A 26,032-nucleotide genomic window follows, 5' to 3' on the forward strand; every position below is an offset into this window, starting at 1 on the left:
GGGAAAGGGGGAAGGAGGAGGGAGAAAAGGTGGGGATAGGAGGAGATTATGGTACTCTGACCCAGGGGGAGAGTATTGATTATGTCTCCACGGAATAGGGAGTGTTCATGCAGACCCCACCACAGCACACCGAACCTTGAGGGCAATGTAACCCATGAACAGAGTGGACTACAGAGCCATCCACAATCAGAGCCAAACTGATCCCCTTCCTAGAAGTATGTGCTACAGAGGACAACACTAAGCCTACAGGTTGGGGAGAGGGGTCGGCATGCCATGCCCACACGAAAGGAAACCAAGAAGGAAAAAGAGAGAGTGAGGGTCTAGACCCCACATCGGCACACCAAGCCCCAAAAGATGACATCCCTACACGGAGCTCCTAAGGCACAGAGAGGACTGTACGGATGAAAACAGCTCGAGACAGGGTGTCCCCTCACTGAATGGTATTGCAATAGAGAACAATTCTGGGGACACACGGCAGGGAATGAGTCCAATCTGAACCCCCCACAGGGGAGTGAACCAAGAACAGAACAGAACAGATCAGCAATGGGAGCGAAGCAAAGCCATAAAGCTCCTTAGGAGCCCCCCATATTGATGTCAGGCTATGTGGGGCAGTTCCCAGAAATCCCAGGACCAGTAGGGGAATAGTCATAAAAGTCAGCAGGCAGACCTGGGAATATTCATACTTTTGTTTTTTGGGGGGGGGGGTTGCTAGTTACTATTATTTTTTATATATACATATTTTTTTCTTCCTTTCTTTCCCCCTTTTTATTCAGTCTTTTCTTTTTGTATTGTCTAGATTATTGTTGGTTTGCCCACCTATATAAGATAGGCATGGAAGCAAATTCGAGGAGAAAGCAATGGAAGCAGCAGTTCTGGAGGGACTTAGAGGGAGGGGTGGTGGGGGAAGGGAGAGGTAAGCAAACAACACCATAGACAGGGGAACAACTACAGAATTAAAATCAACAATGAGGAGGACATAGAGATCCTGGGCGTGTTGAGCAACAGTAATCTAGCTGAGAGAAATTACTAAGAGGCAGAAGACAGGTGAGCACGATGGTGCAAATGGGAAACAGGATAGATCTAGGAAGCAAAGCTCTGGATAGAGGTATAAGCATAGGTGTACACTTACATAATAAACATATTAACTCATAAAAATAGAGGTATTGGCCTATGTACATATCTTTATATGGCAATACACTGAGGAAGTGGATGGGCTTTGGGTCTCTGCTCAAGCCCTGCCTCAACGCAAGAGCACTTTGTTCTAACAACCTGGCATTCTGTGATACTCACCCTCCCGACACAATCGCTGAAGACAAAATGGGTGCACAAGCAAATGTGGTGAAAAGCTGATGGTGCCAGGCTATCAATATATAGCATCTGGGGGTCTTAAAGTCTGGAAGCTTAAAAATTGGCCATCTAGGAGAGAAGCCCACATGGAAGAAGTACACCAGCCTGTGTGATCATGAGGTGTTGACAGGATCAGATAATAAGGTGTTGACAGGATCGGATAACAGGCATCAAAAGACTCAAAACAAACAAAAAAACATATTATTGAGAATGAGGGGGTTCGGAGCAAAGACCCAAAACCCATCTGTAGACAATGGGACATCTCCTCACAGAAGGCTCACAAGGAAGCGATGAGTCAACCAGGGTACAGTATAGCACCGATGAAACACACAATATTCCTTTGGTTATTTGAGGCGTCCTCACCCTCCACTAACATGACCCCAATCCTGCCTTTCACTGTGGGCTAGACTGAAGCATGTACACAGGTACAGATAAAAGCTCATGAAACACAGAATCCAGGTCAGATAAACCCCTCAGGAATAGAAATGAGAGTCGAGATACTAGGAGGGTAGGGGAAAGCTGGGGAACGCAGGAGAGAAAAAACTGTAGGGAAAGAGAAAGCAGTTGGTGTAAAATATGAAAATAATAATTTATAATTTATCAAGGAGGCATGAGGGAGGGAGGGGGAGGGAGGGAAAAAAGAGGAGCTGATACCAAGGACTTAAATAGAAAGTAAATGTTTAGAAAATAATGATGGCAACATATGTACAAATATGCTTGATACAATTGATATATGGATTGTTCCAAGGAGTGTAAGAGCCCCCAATACAATGATCTTATAAAAAAAGAAGAGAGAGAGAGAATACAGGCATATTCAACATATAAGTCAAGTGAGTGCTTTTCAGAGTGCTTTTAATCCTCTGTGTAAACTCCTTTCTCTTCCCTTATATTCACATATACTTTCTTTACCATATCTTTGGAACGTTGCAGTGATGAATACCATGCAGTGTGCAAAGAAGACAATCTATACATACGTGATTAACTGAGCAATATCATGGCGTTTTCTTCTTGGGAGGACACTCCCCCTCCATTTAGAAAAATTTTCCAAGGTGAAGCTTGCATTTGGAGTTATCTTTATCTTGTCTTCATCTGTCCATATCTCCATACCAACTAAGGCCACATGAGTATTGAGTTTTTTATAAAGCTGTCCAGAGAGATAAGTGGTATAGCAAACATTTACATTCATGGTGTTGTCTCTTAATACTTGCCATATGCTTTATCTTTTGACACTTCTAATAGCACTATGAGTACTTCCCAAACATAGTTGTGAAATATGGCTATCATCTCCTTTGCAGATATAACCATCCCCATCGTAAGGTAGGTCACATTGTTTTCATGTTTTTAAACTTGTGTTTTGGAGCAATGGTCCTAGCAAAACCAATTTTTTCCTCTTGCAACCTCAAGAAATGATTATTCTATGTTAATAACTCATTACTATGGCTTCTTTTGTGCATATTTCCTCATAGGTCTTGAATGTTCTTCAAGTTCTTGTAGTTCAGAATTAGCAAAGCCGGCTCAGTGCTGGTTTGGAGCCGTTCAATCATGACATGAATAAGTCTCACATCTGTGAATCACAAGCAGATAAGTAAAGCCCTACTTCTTAAACTAGAACTAAGACAAATAAGCTGTATAGCACAGGGACCCAACCCCCCCAAATAATTAAAGCTACTTAATAATATGCTTGGGATAAAAATATATGCTTAAATTGCTAGTATAATTTACAGAACTGCATAGTAATGGGCCTTCTATTTATTAAAAAAAAATTTCTGAGAAATGTGATGAAATTAAATTGTAAGAGGTGAAATTAAATTTTAAAAAATGACAATATTTAAGAATGCAATTGTTATCAAAAGAGATGCAAAAGTCCAACCAGATTATAAGCCTTTCCTCAGTCATTCCTTCCTTCTCTCAGGTTATTTGACAAGGCATCTTTCTATATCCAACCGTGGTTAAATCCAGTTCTTCCCTGTCTCTCCTCCACTACTTGAGAAGACAACTAAGGAAAACACAACTGACTGCTTTCATTTAAGCCATGATTTCTCACATCAAGGCGTTCTTATATTTTCCCAGCAAACCAGGGAATTTTCAAAATCTATTCAATCTCACAGGCTTCTGGGAATTTTCATACCAACTCCTCTTGGGAATTCCATTGCTTTCAGCAGATAGCGCTGTCACCCAGTCACTTAGACCAGTGGTTCTCAATCTCCTTAATGTCGCCACTCTTTAATGCAGTTCCTCATGTTGTGGTGACACCCAACCATAAAAATATTTTCGTTTCTACTTCATAATTGTAATTTTGCTATTGCTATGAATTGTAATATAAATATCTGCTATGCAGGATGTATTTTCATTGTTATAAATTGAACATAATTAAAGTATAGTGATTAATCACAAAACAATATGTAATTATAATTCATGAAGTGTCATTTTACGGCCAGTATTGCTTCTTTCAACACAGCAGCTGCTTTCTACACAGTAGCTGCTCTCTACACATGTGTGACTGGTCCGCATAAATACATTATGGCACCAACCCTGTCACATACACCTGTATTTGTATGAGGTGTATGTGATGGTGTTGGCACGATGATGTCACGCTTGGTATGCATATGTGGGCATATCTGCATGTGGGTGGACCCACCTGGAGACGGATAAAGGAGCAGTGTCTCGGATCCTAAGACCATTGAAAATAAGTGTCTTTTAATGATCTTAGGCTACCCCTGTGAAAGGGTCAATTGACCCCCAAAGGGGTCACGACCCACAAGTTGAGAACCACTGACTTAGAGGATGGAAGTTCTTCCACCTCCCACCACTTAGCCTGCCCTTACCTACCCTTGTCCAGCATTCTGTACCTCCTTTCGTTACTAGTATATGGATTAATGGCCTTTCAGCATTAGGTCAATGTAGGTCTCACTTCTCTCCCCTACCCAATGATTATACTCCAGAAAGTCCCTTCTCTTTCCTGCACTATCCATGAATGTTCTTCCTTCAAACCGTCCCCATCAGCATAAAAAGGGCAGGGTATCAACATCTCAATGTCACTTTCTCCTCTAATTTGTGTCTCATCTCTCTGGTCCCCTTAATAACAAAACCTTGGGAATCTTAAAATTTTGTTCTTCCGTTCTCTTTTTGAATTCACTAATTGTACTAGTAAGTCTTATACTCCATAAAACTGGGTTTGGCAAGGTAGCCAATTAATTATGCATACTTTATTAAACCCAGTGTGACCATGTCTCAATCTACAGCAGCATTTAATATTATTTGTTATTCTCTCCGCTTGAGAGTTTTTGCGGTTTTAAATGTTTTTGTTTCAAGCAATTTCTAGACCAGCACTCTCTCCTCGCGGGCTACCTCATGGTGTACTCTTTCATGGTGGGTCTCTTTGGCAGTTTCTCCTCCACTCTGACCTGCTTTCAAAGAAGGACCCCAGGGTTTTGATCTCTATCTTATTTATCAAATTCCATACACAGGGATAAACAAACCTAATCTGTACAGGGCCAGAAAGTAAATATTTTAGACATTGTGGGACAAACATTCTCTGCCACACTTCTTACTTCATCCACTGCAGTAGAAAAACAGTCATAAATAATATGTAAACAAATAGGCATGGCTGTGTTTTTTAAATTGAATTTTTAAGAGCAGCAGGCTGGAATTTGGTGACAGGCTATATCTTGAAGACTGCTATCTCACATTATCTAAATAAGTTGAGAATTTAGACATTAATATCCCCTTCCAGAACTCTGATTTTGTATATCCAAATGCTCACTCAGCATTTCTACTCAGATGGTTAAAAGATATCTCAAACTTCATGTACACAGAACAGAAACCACATTCTTTCTTAGCAGGCATGTTCCTAAACCATTCTTTCCAACTTTTTAAATTTCTCAGGCCATAATCCTTGATGTAATTTTTGACCCTTCTTCTTCCTGAACTTCTTGCGCCCTGTGCCCATGAGCCCAGTTGACTATCCAGAGCTCGGTTTTTCTCATCAAAGTCATGATCACCACTTTTGCCCCAAAGCCATCACGATATCTTGCCCCGAATCACGGCATGCTTTTCCTACTGGTTTCATTTCTCCTGCCCTTGCCTTCCTTCCGTTGCTTTCCACCTGGATGGGCAAGACAACCTTCCAAGGACCTACATCTGATTATATCACACCCACGTCAGGATCTCCAACGTCTTCCCTGGCTAGTAAGTCAGTTTCAAACCCCTAAAGGCCCTCGCGAGCTGGCCAACACTGCCGCTCAGATGTTACCTCTCACTAGCCTCATCCTGCATCAATGCCTCTCTGCCATGCTGAACCTCTTTGGTCAAATAAGACCCTCCCCTCAGTGTCTTTATTCTGACACTCCCTTCCCTTCACACATTCTTCCTCCCAGTATGAAATGTCATTCCTTCTGTTCTCTACTCAATTATCACCTTATTTGAGAGCCTTTTTCTTATACAACTTAGTATTCATGATGAAATATCTGTTTGTTATCCTTCTTGACTTCTGACATACTACTTATTTTATAGTTTATTTGGTTATGTTTTATTCTTGAATAAGAAAGTAAATTCCTTGATGGATGGCATGTTTGTCACTTTTGCTCCTCACTTTAACCTCATAACTCAGAAATGCAAAGTGCAAAGGAGGGCCTCAATAAATATGAAACATTCCTAGAGTCTCTTTTAAAGAACTAATATAATCTTTGTGATAAGAGGACGAAATACAACTTAGATCATCGGATCCACCTTTGTTTTGATTACATTCTTAAAGACTTTTCAGAATGCCCCAAAATAACTCACCTATTTCAAACATAGAATTCCAACTCTATATTCAATGAATAAGAAGCTAACAATTAAAATTGAATTAACAGAGGTAGATTAACCATTTTTAAAAGATTTTAAAGATTAGATGAAACAATTGTGTTTAAAGAATAGAAGATCAGCGGTTTTATAATCCAAATGGGCTTTGGAATCTGATCGATCTTAATTAGATAAGTCACTTTGGATCTCAGGATGTAACACTTCAAACTCAGCTTAGTAATACCTTTCTCAATTTGCTCTTGAGAAACCTGAGGTAATGCATACCAATGAGAAAATGCATACAAAAATGGTACTGCGCTAAATATTGGTATTTTTTTTTCTTTTTTTCTACTTTTCATCAGCTTTCTTTTAAGATTTGTTTTCTAAAACTTTTACTGAGCTTTAGGGAAAACAAAACAAAACAAAACACACTAAAAGGAGTTTTAATATAATTGTGGATCTAAAAATGTACACACAAAAGTTGTCTGACATATGATGTTAATATTCCATGGACTAGCAAAAGGAGCCAGTCTTTGGGTCTAGACAGTCTTCGCCTGCTTTGCTACTATTCAAAGAAAAGCTCAATGTCACCTCACAGAAAATTGTTAAAATTATATTTAATAAAATGGTAGTTGCTGAGGCTGCTTATACACAAACACCTCATAAGAATTGGTTCTTATGCTTGACTATTTAGTGTTATGATTTCTTAGAACATCTCAGTGGGTTAGCCTAATAATACATTAAATACTTCTGCTCTAGTAGCTGGAGTCTTGAAAGCTTTCAAATGACCACCCAAGGGACAACAATGATTTCTATTTTCTGTAAACATTAGAGGAAGAAGGAGAGTTAGGAATAGGAGACAGTGGAACATATCCTGATTGCCTCCATGAACAAGGACCATCTTTGCCAGTTGAGATCATAACTGGATGGTGTCTGGCTGCCATTATTGAACATTTTCATTAAAGAATTCTATAGTACAATCCTGATCAAAGTGGGGAGGGGGAAATGTAGAACATAATTTCAAATTCTCATGAATTTGAATATTGCAGAGCCACCGGGGCTGAATAAACTTCCTCAAACTATTGACTTAAGTCATCTTTAAACTTAAACCAACATCATTGCCTGAAATCTTAAAACCAAAGCTTAATTATTAGGAATGTTTGCCTTGAACACTAAGCTCTTTCAATGTCTGTCTACATGGAGTGAAATTGAGCAACTAGAAAGATTAGATGAGAACCTGAGAGTAGTGAGCTTATGTTATTGGGAGAGGACTCACTCAGAGAAGGAGGAGGGGCATGGTTGGAGACTCAAAAAATGCCATCTCTGTCACTGACTTGTACATGCAAAAACTTGAATGGATGTATGGTTCTGTTGTGTATATTCTCAATAACAACAGCATAATAAACATATAAATAATTTTAAAAATTATATTTAACAAAATATATCATACCATGTTGACATAATTGGCCATCTCAAATACTCTTTTTCGTATTTCTTCTGGATTTTTATTGTACTTCTTAAACTAAAAATGAATCAAGAAAAAACATGAGGATTAATAGAAATTAATAGAAAAAATGCTAAAGGAAACCATACTTATCAATAACTCTGTTAAGATATAACAAAACAATATTCCTTTATCCATTAGCTATGTCAACGTACTTTGGCATTGAGATGTTTTATTTTAAGTACAAATGCAATTTAATTTACGTTACTGAAGTTTAGTTACTTACGTTACTTACATTAAGTACTAATGTAAGTCTCGCAGGAATTATTTTAAAGATGTTTTGAGCTATATACTATGATTAATTAAGCCATACAGAATCAAATCGAGGAATAGTTTATTTATTTTCAAAAAAATCAGTGAACTGAGTTCAACAGAGAAGCCAAACATTTGGAAGCTGAAGCCCTAGGTTTGCTCACATTTTGGTCTCTCAAGATTCTTCCCTTGAAGATCACAGATGTGGGAGATTCTTTTATCAACCCAACATATGAACATGGAACTTCCATGGCTCACTGGTTTAAAACAGCCCTACACTGCCAGCCCTATGGTCTGGATTTGGGTCCCGCCAGCTACTCCACAGGAGAAAAATGTGGCATTGTACTTCCATAAAGATGGCAGCCTTGGGAACCCTGAGACAATTCTATTTTGTCACTCAGAATTGACTTGTTAGCATGAGTCTGATTATCCTTGTAAAAGAAGAAAAAAAGTGAAAATTCACAATATTTGCTTTTGTAAAGACAATTTTATCTAGTCTTTTCTATTTACCACTCTCATTTGCATAACTTCTAATGTAAAAATGATTTAACTATTTGGTGGAAGATAAAGGGATTTAACTAGAAACTAAGTTTGGAGCCTTTAAAGCAATAAGTTAAGATCCTCATGTTGCCAACAAATTAAGTTTATACATTTCATAGCAAGTACGTACATTTGAGAGATCAAAATAATGTTAGTTTATTATATAATCAAACTTTATAGGTTCAGAAACTTTTCAACTATAGCTAAAATTCATGATTTTTCAAAATAAATTCAGAATCTTTATGATTGCACATAATAAATAAATTTGTATAGATGGTGTTTTAAAAGACATTTTATTTAATATATAACCTATAAATTTATATAAATATATGTAATTACCTCACCATTATCCAGGACCAGATAATATTCTATGAATTTCTTATGTTTTGGAACCATCTGGTCATTAAATCTCTGAAATATAAAGAGTAAAATTACAAAGACAGCATTTTTCTGAGCAAGAATAACCTGTTTATTTGGAATGTGTAATTTTATAAGTGGTTTACTGAGACCTAGGAAGCAATATTCCCCTTTTAACATGAACTCAAGAGTTTAGGGTTGATTATCTGTAGACAAGATTCAGCATGTTAGAACTAGAAGGGATGTTCATGATACTCTAACTGGAAACGTTTAATTGACCAGAGTTAAGAGGTTTTACAACTGTTCTCCTAGGAGAGGTGAAGCTAACACTAGTTTTCCGATTTGTTCAACAGTACATTTTCCTGGTAATCCTTCTAAGACAGAGAAACTAGAGCTTCCACATTTTCCTCCTTGTTGTCTTTTTAGTAACGTTTTATTCCCGTCTTGGTGAATATAGACTCCTTTGCAATAGTGCAATTCCAAAGCCACCCAGGAAACTCATCTGTTTTATTCTCCTTAGATAACCCTGAATCTTTCCTACATTCTGAAATAATGTATTTAAATTTCTCTTCCTAAAATAATTATTAAGAAATTATAATGCATTAGTCATGAAAAGCATCAACTGACTATTATTTATTTTATAACTTACAGTAAACAATAAAACATGAAAATGTATTATGTAGCATGTCCACAAGCTTTACCTGTTGCAGTGAAAGTCATCTGAGAAACGACTGGAGCTAGAATTTCAGGTTTTACCTGGGGAACGTCATACATGTAGTCTTCATTATCAGCGACCTTATTATCTGACATTTGACATTGTTAGCAATTGGGGAAAATGGACTAACCCAACTATTTGTCCCTTTAAAGACCTGTGGGTGACAGTAACAAATGTCAGGATATAGGCGAGAGTAGTGCAGGCGCTGATGGTTAAGGTTCTGTGTCAGCTTTAGTGGGTCCTCATGGGGTTTAAAGTAATATAATGACACAATTTGGCAGTTATGCCATGTAATCTTTCACTTAATGGTCAGAGTCTATCAACCTCTGTTTCACTCATGGCACAGAAATCTGGTCTTTGGAACCTAAAGAGGTTTACCAGTGAGGGGTGGGCTTACTTATCCCTTCTCCCCAACACACACTCTTTCTTCCCAGGAGCAAAAGGTTGGCGTTACTTAGCAGGCCTCTACATGGCTCTGGGCACTAGGAATACAGCAATGAAATAGACATGGGTCAGGTGCTTCAGGCTCATGAAAAGCAAACAAATGTAGAAATAGCATATCGTAATTAAGTATCTTGCAAAATATTAAAAGAGGTAATAATATTATATGGAGTGGTTTCATAGTTATTTTAGGATGGATCAGTGGTTCTCAACCTGTGGGTCATGACCCCTTTGGGGGGGCCAAATGACTCTTTTACAGAAATCGTCTGATTCATAACAGTAGCAAAATTACAGTCATGAGTAGCAACAAAAATAATGTTATGTTTGGGGGTCACCACCACATGAGGACCTGTATTAAAGGGTTGCAGCATTAGGAAGGTTGAGAGCCACTGGGATAGAGAGCTAAGAACAAATTCTCCAAAGTATTTACCCTTAATTATAGTAATGACAATGAGAAGTCAGATATGGGAAGACAAATTGAAAGCTAATTTCAGTAAATAAAACTATTTTATATAGCAAAAAAGGCTCTAAGGTGAACTGACATTGGCATATTTGGTGAAAAGCTTGTGTTTGGTGGCGACTAAAGGGAAGGTGAGGCATGGGTGAGGCGTTCAAGGTAGAGGACAGTAGAGAGGTAGGCAAGACCTTAACGTAAGAGATGTTAGACCAGGGTTATTTCAACTTTATCTTAAATGCGATGAAAAGCTACTAAATACTCTTAAAAAGAATCGTGACATGATGCTATTTGAAATAATATAAGTATGCCCTATTATATGAGGAGCAGATTCTATTGTGTTGAGAGAATGGAACGGGAAAGGAAGGATCCAATAGAGGCCTTCGTTGTGATTATTGTAAGATAGATGGTGTCTTGCCTTCAAGTTATCCCGTCTAATCATGACACTGTAAGCCAGAGTAGAACTGCCCTTGAAAACTTCCTCCTTCTCCCATGAAGCAGAGACGATGGTTTCAAATTGCTGAGCTTGTGGTTAGAACCTTTAACTTTGAACCTACTATGCCATTCAGATCTGGTGCACATGTGGATTGTATCATGGATCAGGAAAGATGAAGAAAAATCAAAGATAATGTCTTTAACTGAACTGAACAAATGGTGAATAACGATATTCTTAACCAGGGAGAATGAGAGAGAAGTGTTTTACTTGATGTTTTGAATTCAGTGGTTCTATTCTGACCAAGTTTATGGTAAGGAGCTATGGTGGTACAAGGGCTAAGGGCTAGGCTGCTAATTGATAGGTCAGTAGTGTGAATCCAACCACCACTCCTAGGGAGAAAAGACATAGTGCTGTGCCTCAGTAAAGATTTCAGCCTAGAAAGCCCTATGGGGCAGTTATACTAGAGGGCACACACCAAGTTTGTCATATTATCCATTCATTTGTATACACCAAGGAGATAATAATAACAGCTGGGCTTTTAGAGGAGTGACCAAGGTAGGAGATATACATCTGAAAGTAATTACCGTACCAAAGCCACTACCACAAAATTGATTCTAACTCAAAGGAACCTAAATACAGTTTCAATAGACATATAAGTTTACAATATACCTTGTAAATCTTTACAATTACAAAGAACCTCATCTTTTCCAGGTGGGGTGATTGATGGGTTTGAGTTATTGGCAATAATTCAATGGTTAGCAATTCAAAATCAAATGCATAGTGCTACTGGGTATTCTTATCATTAATATCGGGGCTACTTCTGATGGTAATGATCACATTTTTTTTAAAGTTACTGACAAGTTGACATCAACTTACAGGATTCTGTGTTTGTCAGAGTAGAACGATGCTCTCTATGTGGTCTTCAGTGGTTGAGTTTTCAGTACTATATTTTGAGGTCTGTGTGGACTTGAAGCTTTGGGTTAACAGCTAAGTGTGTCAACTACTATTATTCCCCAGGGGCACCGATTAGTACATAATATCTATTTCGCTAATAATCATTGAGATTGGCATGGTAGCTCCGTAGCAAAGTTCTCATCTTTCATGCTGGAGAATTTGATTTGATTCCTGATCAATGCATCTCAAATGCAGCACCATTTGTCTGTGTCACTACGGACTTCGTGTCACTGTGATGTTGAATAAGTTTAGTGGAACTTCCATACTTAGCAAAGAAGGAAGAAAGTCTGTCTCTGTACTTCCAAGAATATTAGCCAATGAAAACCCATGAGCAAGGTCAACAAATAGGCGCTAACAGCAAAGGTATATATAGCATGTCCAGTCTGTCAAATATTATATTAGGGTGGTTTTCATCCTGCTATAATGCTGTAAGAAGCCATAACATTCGTATTTCACAAACCAGCCGGTGGATCTCAGGGTTGAGTAGAGATTTCAAGGTCGGAAGGAAGGTCTAGTGCTCTACTTCTGAAAATGAACCCACGAAACCTCTAAGGTTCCCCAAACAACATTACTTGATATGATGATAAAGTTCACAGCCAGGCAGCGTCTACTTCTGCCCTGCATAGGGGTTTGCCAGTGGTCAGAGCTGATCTGACAGCAACTGACAAATCTATATATTAAGAGATATAGGGCAGGATATGACTACTTCCTAGGAATATAGAAATGAGCATGGAAAGTAATTTTGCATAAAGCTTTTTGGTCACCCAGAGGAAGAATGCACACAAAAGGAAAACTGAAAAGGGGTAGAATCGGGGATGTAGAGAAAAAAAATGTCATGAAGACAAGATTATATTAACATGGTTAGAGGAGAATTATGTCAAAGTTCCCAGGGCTCAACAGAAGGCCACTCCGGAGGTCTTCATTCACAGGAGTCTGGAAAACTCGTAGCTGGGAATGGTTCTCTGGAGTTCTCAGATATCAACGAGAGAGTTGAAACCTAGCTGCAAATTGACATACCAGAATGTTCATGTAGATCAGCTCAGTCCAGTGCTTATGTACACTGAGAACATTGGCAAGAGGTGGCTGGGTTTGACGTGGATTGTAAAGGCAGTGAAAGGAAGAGGGACAAAAAATACTTTAGCATAGAGCTTGCTGTCTAAAAACCAAACTCCTCTTTATTTTTCTTCGGTAGCGGAAGGAATATTCTAAGTTCTTGTGGGCAGATACTGTGCTCATTTGGCTCCCTGTGGTACCCCGCCCCATGGCAGTCAGTACTGTAAGAGAAATGTGTTGAACGAGTTCAGGATAGTAAAACATTTTATCTTACAACGAACATAGCACTTTACATGCCAGTGGTTTCCTGGAAGTGACAGAAGGAATTGTGAACATCACCTGTTCTTTGAGGGCTGTTATCATTCTTTTTAACCCTGCACAGTATTGATCATTATATTTGAGCCTTAAGTATTTACCTTAAATACTAAGTAAATAATTCATTTTATCCAAAGGTTTTATGATTTGCGTCTCTATGCCCTATTAGTTTTAATTATTACTGTAACGTTTCTGTCAATTTCAGGGGCTAAAGGCAGCCAGGACAGTACATAACAGCATTTTAAAAGAAAAAAAATAGATAAACATACAAACAGACTGGTGGCAGGTGGGTTTCTATGTGCCCAAATCACATCATCCATCTCACAGGTACCGTTAACCTTCATTTTACGAGGGTCATGCTTAAAGAGTGCATGTGCTTGTTCCACCTGATCTGTGGGACTTAAAGGTTCAATGAAGTACCTCTGATCTCCATGACTGAAGTAGCCTCTGAAAAAAGATAATTTAAAATTCTTATCAAAGCATTCCAAAGTTAAGATTTATAGACTCAACAGACTAAAAGAAAAAAACAAACACCTAATACAATGTCTAGCAAGTACCTCAAACCGTTCAATCTTGTAAACTAGAAGTAAGAAACTGAAACGTAACCTTATAGTTCAAGTTATCCTTAGAGAGAACATACAATATTTTTTCTATGAAGATTAAAGTTATCAAGGATTTAATTGTATTGGGTTCCATAGGCAATATCCATGGAAACAGCATTCAAGAAATCAAATATATATTATATTGGGGGAATCAGCTGCAAAAGATCTCTTTAAAGTGTGAAAAAGCAAAGGTGTCACTTTGTAAATGAAGGTATGCCTGGCCTTAGCTATGATTTTTCCAGTCACCACATATGCATGAAAGCTGGATAATAAATCAGGAAAACTGGAAAAGAATTGATATATTTGAATTGTGATACTGGTGAAGAATATTGAATGGGTTACCAGAAGAATTAACAAATATGCGTTGGAAGAAGTACAGTCAGACTACTCCCTAGACCTAGACAGAAGGATGGGGATACCTTGTCTCGTGGACTTTGTACATGTTCTTGGAGGGATCAGACCCCGGAGAATGACATCATCCTTGGTAGAGGGTCAGTAAAAAATAGGAAGACTCTCATGCAGAAAGATTGACACAGTGGCGGCAACAATGGGCTCAACTAAGCAATGACTGTGAAGCTGGCATAGGGTCAGGCAGTGATTGGTCTGGTTGCTATAGATGGGAACGGACTCAATGCCACTTCCATGAAGAAATGAGACCTTGTGGCAGTGAAGTGCCTACTGCAATGCCATATAGTGGACCCATGACAAGGCTGACATTTGAATGGACATTGTTTCATTCTCAATCTAGTATTCATCCAATTTCCTTGCTATATCTGTTTTTAAAATATCCTATGAATGACTAATATTTTGGAATCATATAGGTAAGTATTCAAATCCTAGATCTATTACACTTACACTCCCATATCCTCTGTTTCACCATCTATAAAATCGGAATGATGCTACTTGTCTAATTAAGTGACTGTAAGGATTGAAGGAAATAACATGTAAAAGACGTGATCAATTTATGTATTTATGGACTACTTATGATTCATAAGGCAGGGGACTAAGAGGAAGTGGTAAAAAAGGGTCACAGTCTACCCCCTCATGGAGTTTATATTCAAATGAGTAAGATGGGTATAAATAAAAAGTTAGTAGTGAATTGTTGCTACAAAGAAAAAGCACAAAGTTCTCTAAGAGGATATTATAAGAGAGTGGATTTATTGTACATAAATTAGAACACAGTAACAGGGAATCTGGACAAAAAATGTAGTGATTTATTATAGTGATAGACATAAAGTTCCATGGTGGTTTGGAATATAATGTGGCAATAGAGTCAGAAAGCAGTGCCATATCTCAGGAAATATTTAAATGAAATTACCAATAAAAAGAAATGCAAAACTGGTTGCCATCAAGTTCATTCCAACCTCATGGCGACCCTGTGTGCAGTCAAACTGCTCAAAGGATTTTCGCGGTTGTGACCTTTCGGAAACAGATCACCAGACTTGGTTCTGATGCGCCTCAGCGAGGATTCAAACCATCGCCCTTTCAATAGTAGCTCAGTACTGAACCATTGTGCACTCAGGGACTCCAGATGATCCATTGAGCTTGATAATTATTGAACATAGGGAGTTGAGAGGCTAGAAATAACAAAGGAACCTATATTGGGGCATTGGAGAAGTGATTGGATGACCACTTATTGTGGAAGGGAACATTGGAAAAATGCAAATTGAAACTAAAATTTGTTTAAATTACCCAACTGAACATCTGGGAAGATAAAATATGATTAATCGAGTTGGGGTTTCAGAATAAATATGGTACAGATAGCTACATGGAGCTATTGACCTACAGAATGAAATGGATGTCCTACGTTTGACTGGGGAAAGCTAGAAAAACATGAAGGGTCAGGAGAGCTGGAGGGCATCAAGCATTTGGAAGATCAAGTTTCCAAATGTCCTGACTCCAATATTAGGACTAAAACCTATATCTTAAAAATCAAACAAATCACCGGGGGAAAAAGTTACCAAGAAAAATCTTTTATCCTTCAAATTTCATATATGCCAAGCCCTTAGGCTTCACATTAGACTACAGCAATTTTTAAAATTCTCTTGGGGTAAAAAAGCACAGGTATTATCACAGGTAAATATGAAATATCCACAAAATCTTACCTTAAACCCCGACATGTGCTGATGCTGGCGTCGGAAATGATTTCATTACTGATGTATCCTTGGTAATAACAGTCATCCTAATTAAAAGGGAAAACAGATTAATAAAGGGAATTGTGTGTATGTGTGTGTTAGTCCCGCAGCTAAGTTTGAATTTGAAATCTTGAAACAGGCTTTATAATTCATTTAAACAACTGACCATGAGAATATTTAAAAAATAGCTTTTTTTATGGTAAAAAAAAAATTCCATCTTTAGTCAATGACCTCAAAATGCTAGGAAGTAATGCCAAACTGTTGTCAAAGTAGGATAAAAGAAGTAAATATTGTTTGGAAGAAACAAACTTACATGTAGCATTTAGACCTTGTATTTCCCAAACATCAGACATTCTTTCATAAAATTGTATTGTAACAACAACCTACCATCCTCCTCTGTGCTTGGATTACTCTGGTTGTGCTTTCATGTCTTGATTTCTCCAAAGAATTCCACCAGTCACTAGATTACTACAACATCCCTGCCTCAATTGGGGGCAGATGGCCATCCTAATACTTTTACCTATGGGCTTTCATTCAGGACCTCTTTCTACTGTGGGACACATGGGGAGTGGGCCCATATAAAGGTTGGCATCATTTTGATAGAAGACAGTTCTTGAAAGGCTTCCAGTTGAGAATTAATCTCCTAAAAGGCAATGATACACTATACCTCACATGCTACCATCTGCTTAGTTTGTACAAGGAGGCCCCCTGCCACTGCCCATGAAAGAGCCGAACGTGGAATTCTATAATCCTAGAACTGAGGAAGTCATTTTGAGTTTTTGGACCGACGTACTCAGACTGGTGATTGACATTGAGTAAGAATCCCAGAAGTGCTTCACTCTTCACTTAAGTAATAAACCAGTTTCTTCTTCTACCTGTTCTTCAACAGAGACCCTGGAAGACTGGGGAGGATTACCGCAGTTGTCAAGGAAGACTCTTTTTTCTCCACCAAGCCTTTATGAAAAAACTTGGGGGGCAATTAATAATAACAACTGCTAAAAAGAGCACCAGGACCATAAATTCAATGGCTGTCAATGATGCTGTCTTAGGGTCTGTGAGTCACACCCTAATTAGTAATTAATCTAGGTGAGGTATTTTGTTTATTGTGCCAACCTGCCCAATAAACACATGTGGGGTTAATTGAAGGGTGGAGGAATAAATGGCTCAGTGAGCCTCGCCTTTCTAGTTCTCAGGCCTCTTGCTTTGTGATGGTCACACCAGGGTGCAGCTGCCTTAGCAGTTCCCTGCTTCAGCTTGCATGGCTCACTTCCTGCAAGACATCCCTGAGGAGAAGCTGCTAGACCTACCCCGAAGCAACCCTGGGGGCTGGAGCAGCCTAGATGCTTACACAGTCACTGATTCGGCTTCGTCCTACAGTACGCGTCACAATGTGTGTTTTGTGAGATGGAGGAGGACTTCGTGGATTGGTGTCAGACATGTGGGTTAATGTTGGACTTGTGGGCTTGGGCAGCACTGGGTTTGGATGTTTTCTTGATGTGTACTTACCTTTTATATAAAACTCTCTCTTATACATATGAATTTCTGTGGATTTGTTTCTCTAAAGTACCCAGACTAACACACTAGGAAACACTTATACCATTATCTGCGGGCTGGTGGTGACCTCCATTCCCGTGGAATTATAATGTGTTTCTGTATAATTTGGTGAAAGGAGATCCCTGGAGGGGACAAAAAACAGAACAAAATATGATTACTGCTGCTAAATACAAAGTCCATAACGTAAGCATAAGCTGTCACTGGATAGGCATAGATGCTTTAACTTCTGAGCACTTCTCCTTACTTGCAAGACAAATGCCAACGTGAAAAGAATGCTTAATATTGAAAGATTGAGGGACAAGAATATTCTTGAGTAACATGAAATAATATCTCTTTCCTCCTACTGGTAATTCCAGAAGTCCAATAAAATACTAAAAAGTATCATATTCAACATTTTCACTGAATTTTTTTAAAGTTACTGCAATGACCCATTAGAAATCAAGAGTTGGAACATATTTTTAAAAGAGGAGGAAATAAAGTAGAACAGAAAACCACTGGTTTATATTGATTTTCATTCCTATGTTAGACTCTGGGTTAAAAACATTACATGCATAATTTAATTTAATACAACAATCTTACAAGAAATATTGGCCTCCCTATTTCTCAATTGAGATTATAGGATTTACATGGCAAAGAATCATATTCACATCTGCCTGAACCCAAAGCGGATACTATTTCGATTATACTACCAGACTTTTCCTAATTCCTATCAGTTGCAATTCTTTGTCTATTTGGGGAGAAAAATCTTGCTGTCCTTTAGGGAACAAATTAGGGATTAGAAGACATTGGAAGCATGGAAAGAAGGGAAATTCTTTTGAAATATTGAAAAAGCAGGATTGTAATCAGCAGGAACTGTGTTACGGAGTGAATTGTGCCTCCCCTCTCAACATATGTGCTGTAATCCCTCACTCCCTATACGTGTGGCACAGTGGGTTCAGCTTTGGACCGCTAACCAAAAGGCTGGCAGCACAGCCTACAAGCTTCTTCCCCAGAGAAAGATGAGGTGCCTGTTCTCAGAAAGATGTACAGTTTCAGAAATGACATGTAGGGGGACTATGAGTTGCAGTGGGCTCCACGCAGTGGGTATGCTGGTGCCTGCAGTCTCACTGGGAATAGGGTTTTCTTCACTTTGTGAGTGAGGCCAGATCAGTGTGTGGTGTATCTGAAGCAGGTCACATTTGATGCAGAAACCAAGCTCCTTTGGCAGATAGTGGAAGGCAGAGATGGAGACAGAGAGAGGCCAAGCTATATGATGATCACGCAGGAGCAGAAGGTCAAAACAGACCAGGACCTGCTCCCAGAGTCGGCACAGAGAGGAAGCCTAACTCTGGAAGTGCCACCTTGACTTTGTGGGGTTTCTGCTACAGCTGCACTCAGTAAGCAAAGCACACTGTATCGCACCGAGTGAGAATGAATAAAGAGAATCAGTGGGAAGCTGGGTCATTTAGTCAAAAGAGTGCCCACACCACTAGTGGACAGGAAAGTCCAATTTTTGTTTTGCCACACACTTGTCATTTGATTCTAGTTTTTTATTTAATTTATATATTTCTTGTTCTTTCCTACTTGCTTGGGATTTTAATCTCTATTTTTTCAATGTTGGAAAAATAAAATGCAAGGTAGGGAAATGAAAAATGAAAACTCAGTGTGAAGTTCACTTATACCTTTGTATCTGATGTGCTTTAGAAGTGAATAACTTGTGTATCTGTTTGCAACTAGTTTATGGTGTTAAATCGTGTGTTTCCACTATTTCAGGAGAAACAAGTATTCACTGTACCATATGGGATAGTTGGGAGCAAAAGCGTATTAGCCACAATTTGGAAGAGCCATGCATGGTAACAGACCCAATTCATATATGCTCCACTTACTAACTTGGAGAATTAAAAAAAAAACTCACTTGGTTTTTTTCAAATAAAGCACTGCAATTTTCCCATCAATTGTCATTTTATACTTCAATTCAGTTTCAAATTTCTCCTGGAAAAAATATACAGACATTTATTGGTCACTAGAGATGCACACCATCAGTAACAAGTAGTGTCTGCTTTTCTAAGCAAATACATGGATTGGCCAGGTGAGATGTGGAAGGGATACTGTTCCCGGTAAGAAGGAAGCATCTACGTGGAGTTCCCGAGACCGCCGTTGGCACCTGCACTGCCATTCCCATCTCCAGTCTTCTCAGGACAAAGAGGAGCACAGACTATCAGCCCAAGAACAGGAATATCCTTCTTCTCAGGACAAAGAGGAGCACAGACTATCAGCCCAAGAACAGGAGTATCCTTCTTCTCAGGACAAAGAGGAGCACAGACTATCAGCCCAAGAACAGGAGTGTGCTCCCTAATGTGGTGAGGAAGGACATATAGCTTCTGGTGTTAAGAAAAATAAAATATTAACTCAAACAAACCATTAATGTATAAAAGCAGAACTGTATTTTAAGTTTAAATTGCCTTGCATAAAAGAAATTGAAGTGTGATACAGATGTATTTTAAAGAAGATGTGATCATATACTGAACTCTGACTTTGATGCAAAATGTAGAGTTATTAGCAATAGTTAACACTTAAGAGTCAAAAATTCACTGAGGAAATTGTCATTAAACAAAATAAAAAATGGCAGACTCAATGGATCAAGAGCTACTTGCTATGAACTCAATTCTGTTTTCTCTGCTATTTTACATTTAAAATCAGTCCTTCCCTTTTACATCCCTCCCCTGGCCAAGACAGTATCTAAGTTTATGAAGGGGCAATGATAGATCAGGGCGATCAGGTCAGGAGTACTGGACAGCAACTTGGCCATGTCCAAGGCCATTTACCATGGCCCTTATTTCCTTTAAATTATCTGTTAGTAGGAGTGTGCACTGATGTAAAAACCCCAAGACTATAACTATCCCATATTGTGGAACCAAATGAAGAGAGGCTAGTGGTTTAAAGATGATTTTTAATAATATTAAGAATGGAGAAGAATCCAAGGAGTTAAAATCAAAGGTCATGGTTAATGATTATATCCACTCATTATTCAAATTAAGAAAGCTTACATTGAATTAAAGCTCCAAGAGAATATTACATGTAAGCTTCTGCACAGAAGAGCTTTCTAAAGATATTTCCTGTGCGCTTGACTCTACTTTTTCATGAATTAGCATCTAAAGCATTATTTGGAGGTTGTTTTAGGCAAGAATAAATGTTTTTTGTTTTTTTTTTAATTTGGAGCTTTAGAAAACACTGGTGTAGAAATTATGGAAAGGAAACAATAACAACCAAAACAAACAAACCAACATAGAGCCTCCAAGAAGATAGGTTGAACAAAGATTACTACGAGGGCTCCTGTTCACACGTGCACAGGTATAGCCTTGGTGGTGTAGTAGGCTACTCACTGAACTGCTTACAGCAAAGGCCATGGTTCAAACCCACCAGCTAGTTATGGAGAGGAAGATGAGGCTGCGTATTCTTGTACAGACTTAAGTATCAGAAACCCCAAAGGGCAGTTCTCTCCTGAAGTCCCAGTTGACTCGATGGTGGTTAGTTTGAGTAATTCCAATCCAAACATGTCTGTCTCTGTGATCACTGGATGGCTGTAGCAAGTTTTCTCAGTAATAAATTTACTGAGTTTAATAAGGGTGCATTAAAAAAAGTAGGGGGATACTTTTTGTGCTGTGAAACAAAAAAGATTTTGAGTCAGAAGTAATCCAAATTTTAAAAAGAAAATTCAAGTGAATATCTTCTTGAATCTTTCGGTCTTTGCAACAGGTTTATAGCAATGCTGCAACACATAAAGCGATCAATTAAAAAAAAACCTTTTTATTGTGAATTAGGTAAAGGCTGACATCGCAGATCATCAGTTTTATATTCAACAACTCATCAAACCTCCCAATGTCGTATGCTGTTTCCATCATTTCCGCCTATCTCTTTCCTGGGAATAATGTTTTCTCTTTCACCCAATAACATCTGTCTAAACTCTAGCCTGTGCCTTCTTCTTCCCTCTATTCCCTTCTCATTACTGGTAGCCATCACAATCTGTTTCTTTTAAAGTGAACACCTTTTCTTGATTTATTTTCCTAGTAATAGTGGTCTCATAGAGTATTTATCCTTTTGTGTGTGGCTATTTTCAAGCTGCATAATGTTCTCAAGGGTCATCCATATCATGAGGAGTGTCACACATCATTGTTATTTCTTAATATAGAGCCACCATTTTTGATGGACATTACATTTTAAGGAAGGTTGGAAAGACCTCAGAGATGAACCAAGAGAGGAAAGGTTATCAACCTTGACAGATGAACACCCTGTAGCTGAAACGCAGACACCAGTGGAAGAAGAAGACCACAGAGTTTTCACTGCTGTGATGCTATTGCTGTTTGGATATCATAAGGTGCAGCATTTTTCATTTGAAGTGAACCTGTTAGCCTTAGCAAGATTTCAGTAGATAGGTACTAAAAGTATTGTCCAAAGATTAGCAAGCTCAAAAAAGCTGATCTTTCCATAATGGAGATTATTTTATGCAACTAAGCATAATTAGGAACAAGTCTTAGATTGGCCAGGCTTTTTTGATCTGGAAAACAAAGTACAATCAAGAGAGCAGCTTCTGAGGAGATCTGTTGGACCAGTTAAATTCAAGGCAGAGATATCAGATCAAATATGTATGGCAACTATAGTTTAGATTTCAAAGAACTAATATTGGTAGATTTTATTGAAGCATACAAGACAATCAAAGGAGAGTATTATGAAGAAGTTTTGAGAAAATAAATAACTTCATTGGTGAGAAAAAGTGTAGGAGAGTTGAACCAATGTATTCTGCTCATTCTTCAAGGTAACAAGCAAGGCCTGTACTATGATAATTTTGTTGGAAAACATTACCTCTTTTCCTTATCCGCTCTTCAACCCTGATATTGCCCTTTTGAACTTTGTTTGTTACCCTAACTCAAAGAACACAGTTTGAGTCCCTGGAGGATGCCAGTACGGTATTGTGATACAGTGTAAAAAGAAGTGAAGGATTAGAGAGCTACTAATACTGCCTTCAGAACTGCATAGACCAAGGTGAAGGCTATATTGAGAAACAAAAATATCGTACTTTAATATTTCTGTTTAATAAAGGTTGTTATGATTTTGTAGCAGTGCCCTTATATGAATGAGGGTGCGCTGGGTAACATGATGAAGATGTCCCGGAGGGAAAAGAGCCTGTTGATAAGAGGCAGTTCCTATTTGTACGTGTCTGGTTTCTACTCTGACTCAGGAGAGTCAGAGTGGACCTTGATTTGAAGAACAGAAGAAATCAGGTATACCTCGATTTGAAGAACACTCACTATGGATTTCATAAGGAAATGAACTTGCAGGTCACTGAGGAGAGTCACTGAAACAAAATGCAATCTTTGACTTTGTGTTGACCCTAACTCATGCTGATTCCCTGTGGTGCAGAACGGAGCGGAACTCCCCGGGCTTTCATGACTATTCTGTTTGGAAGTAGATCACCAGGCCTTCCTGCCATGACTTTGTTGTGTGAATTCAAAATGCCAACCTTTCCATTAGTAGTCAAAAGCAAAAGGTTTGTGTCACCCACAAACATATAATTTAAAAATGTCCCCAGGAAAAATGCCTCGGATCACACATTGGGCTTAGTGGGTGGATTAGTAAGGCCATGGCAATGAATGACCCTCTTAATGACACTTATTAGGTGCCATCAAGTTGATTCTGACTCATGGTGACCCTGTGTACAACAGAACTGCTCACTGCCCAGTCCTGACACAACTTCATCACCATAGGTGTTGTGTTTTGAGCCCCTCGCGTCGATCCATTTCATTGAGGAGCTTCCTCTTCCACTAGCCCTCTAGTTTTACAAGCATGGTGGCCTTCTCCAAGGTGTGGTTCCTCTAGAAACGCATACAGACTATGTGAGACAAAGCCTCGTCATCCTCCCTTCTCAAGAGTATTGGGTTAGACAGGGTTCTCTAGAGAGATAAAACCAGATTGCTGATGATTTTAGATATATATATATATATTTATAAAGATGGGTATATAGATCACAAGAAAGTATTCTAGCTACACCTCTCCAAGACAGATCCGTTTATTCTTCTGGAAATCCCTGGTGTGTTAAATACGCTTTACTAACACCGTCATTCAAATGCATCAATTCTTCGTTGATCTTTCTTATTCAATGTTCAGCGTTGGCATGTATATGAGGCAAACGAAAACACTATGGCTTGGGTCAAACTCGCCTCAGTGTTCAAAGTGACATTTTTGCTTTGTAACACTTTAAAGATAATTTAAAATTATCTTCAGTAAAATTTTACTTTTATGTGATGTCAGTTACATTGTTCAACACTGTCCGTGTTCTGTGGGGTCAGCTCACTTTGAAATGGGTACAAGTATACATTCCAGTCAATCGATCAGGTAGGTGGCGTAGCTGAGTGAGCAACTCCAGGGCGATGTTAGTTTGTTGAAACAATTACCAGTATTTCATCAACTTCTGGAGTTTTGGGTTTGTTTGGTTTGTTTTAAATTTCTTTCTTGCCTTCAATGCAATTTAGATTTTGTCTTCAATCCCATTGGTTCTTGATCATAAGCTACCTCCTTAAATAGGTGAACATCAACCAATTTTGGGGGTATAGTTAATCTAAATATCCGTTCTATCTTCTTTTTAAGCTTCCTGTATCACTCAATATTTTGCCCATCTCCCTGCCCAAACTCACTACCATTGAATCGACTCTGACTCATGGTGACCCTTTGGAGAGAGTATAACTTACCGCTGTGGGTTTCGGAGGCTGTAAATGTTTACAGGAGCAGAAAACCTAATCTTTCTCCTGCAGAGTGGCTGGGGGATTTGAACTATAGACCTTGTTAGCAGTCCAATTCCAACCCATTATACAATCAGGGCATTCGGTGCAACTCAAGGCTTGATCTTTTTCACCCCTATTCTTTCAACCTGAGAAATGCTATGCATGTTCTTCTCTTTTGGGATTCCAACTCAGGTCTTTGCCCTTCTCACTATAATATTTTATTTTCTCTTCTTGAGCTATCCTCTACAAATCTTGTGTCACTATGTCTTCCATTTCCTTGAGGCTCTCTCAGTTTTGGGGCACATTTCAGCATATTTTCTGGAATTTTTCTTCCGTATCTTCTTAATGATCTATTCTCTTCATATATGATCTTCTTAGTGTAATTCCATAACTCTTTTGGTCTTCAGACAATAATGTTCAATGAGTCAAAACCATTCTTGAGATGACCTATAGATTTCAAGTGGGATGTAATCGAGGTCATGTGTTGTAGCTTGTATACTTGTTTTAATTTTCTTAATCTTCAGTGTTAGTATGCTTATGAGTAATTGGAAGTCTGTTTCACAGTAGTTTCATGGCCCTCCTTTGACTGATGATAGAGTTTCTCCATTCTCCTTTGTCTCCAAATGTAGTCACCATCTATGTTCTTGAAACATGCTCTGAATCACAGAGCAGCTAAGGCAAAGGGGAAAATGATGAAAAGTGCTGAACAGAAAACTACAAAGGAGTGTTCAAGAAGACAAAGTAAAATATTAATGTAAAATGTTCACAGCCCTAGAGTTAGAAAACCAAAAGGAAGTACACATTCAGCATATCTTAAACTGTCAGAATTAAAGAAAAAAGTCAGTTCTTGAACTGCAATATTGAAGGATTCTATGGGGAAAATATTGAAAGATGCATTGTGGTCATGGTGAATTATTCACGGATCAAGAGGCAGTTGTGTGAACAGAGCAAGGCAATACCACATGGCTTAATATCAGGGGAAGGGCGCCTCAAGGTTGTATCCTTTCACCACACTTGGTCAATCTGAATGCTGAGCCATTTGCCTGCAAAGCTGGAGTTTATGAAGAAGAATTCAGCAGCAAGTTTGGAAGAAGGTTTATTAACAATATACGATATACAGATGACAAAACCTTGCTTGCTGAAAGTGAGGAGGACTTGAAGCACTTGCTGATGAAGAGGGATTACAACTCAATGTAAACATCAAAATCCTCACACTGGACCAATAGGTGCCATCATGATAAATGGAGAAAAGATTGAAGTTATCAAGAATTTTGTCTTGCTTGGGGTCGCAATTAATGCTCATGGATGCAGCAGTCAAGAGATCAAAAGATACATTACATTAGGTAAATCTGTTGCACAAGACCTCTTTAGAGTGTAGAAAAGCAAGGATGATACTTTGAGGACTAAGGTGTTCATGACATAAGTCATGGTTCTATTCAGTTGCCTCATATGCATGTGAAGGTTGGACAATGAGTACGGCAGACTAAAACAAAAATGGATGTGTATGACCTGTGATGCCAGCAAAGAATATTGACAGTGTCAGACTGCTAAATGGGCAAACAAATCTGTCTTGGAAGAAGTATGAGAGCTCCTTAGTGGCAAGGATGGGGGACTTTGCTAACATATTTGGGATGTGTTGTCAGGAGAGACGTGTCCCTGGAGAAGGACATCAAGCTTCATAAAGTCGAGGGCCAGAGGAAAAGAGGAAGGCCCTCAATGAGATGGACTGACGCACTGCCTGCAACCATGGGCTCAGGCATCGGAACAATGGGAGCGTGGCGCAGGGCTGGGCAGTGCATTGTTTTGTTGTCCACAGGGTTGCTGTGAGTTACAACC

General features: G+C 38.7%; 1 protein-coding gene across 1 annotated transcript in view; it reads right to left on the minus strand.

Annotated features, from left to right (window-relative positions):
- The window catches only part of ADAM28 (ADAM metallopeptidase domain 28), a 97,931-nt gene that overhangs the window by 65,072 nt on the left and 6,827 nt on the right, over positions 1-26,032 (minus strand). The window contains exons 3-9 of the mRNA XM_004707700.1: positions 19,336-19,412; positions 17,485-17,563; positions 15,858-15,934; positions 13,420-13,597; positions 8,765-8,836; positions 7,580-7,651; positions 2,322-2,491 (exon numbers count right to left, since the gene is read on the minus strand). Of these exons, the coding sequence (XP_004707757.1) occupies positions 2,322-2,491; positions 7,580-7,651; positions 8,765-8,836; positions 13,420-13,597; positions 15,858-15,934; positions 17,485-17,563; positions 19,336-19,412 (725 nt within the window). The remainder of the gene's footprint in view (positions 1-2,321; positions 2,492-7,579; positions 7,652-8,764; positions 8,837-13,419; positions 13,598-15,857; positions 15,935-17,484; positions 17,564-19,335; positions 19,413-26,032) is intronic.

This window comes from Echinops telfairi, unplaced genomic scaffold (assembly GCF_000313985.2).
Source record: "Echinops telfairi isolate 266 unplaced genomic scaffold, ASM31398v2 ScPeMD7_9;HRSCAF=40, whole genome shotgun sequence".
Classification (NCBI taxonomy): domain Eukaryota; kingdom Metazoa; phylum Chordata; class Mammalia; order Afrosoricida; family Tenrecidae; genus Echinops; species Echinops telfairi.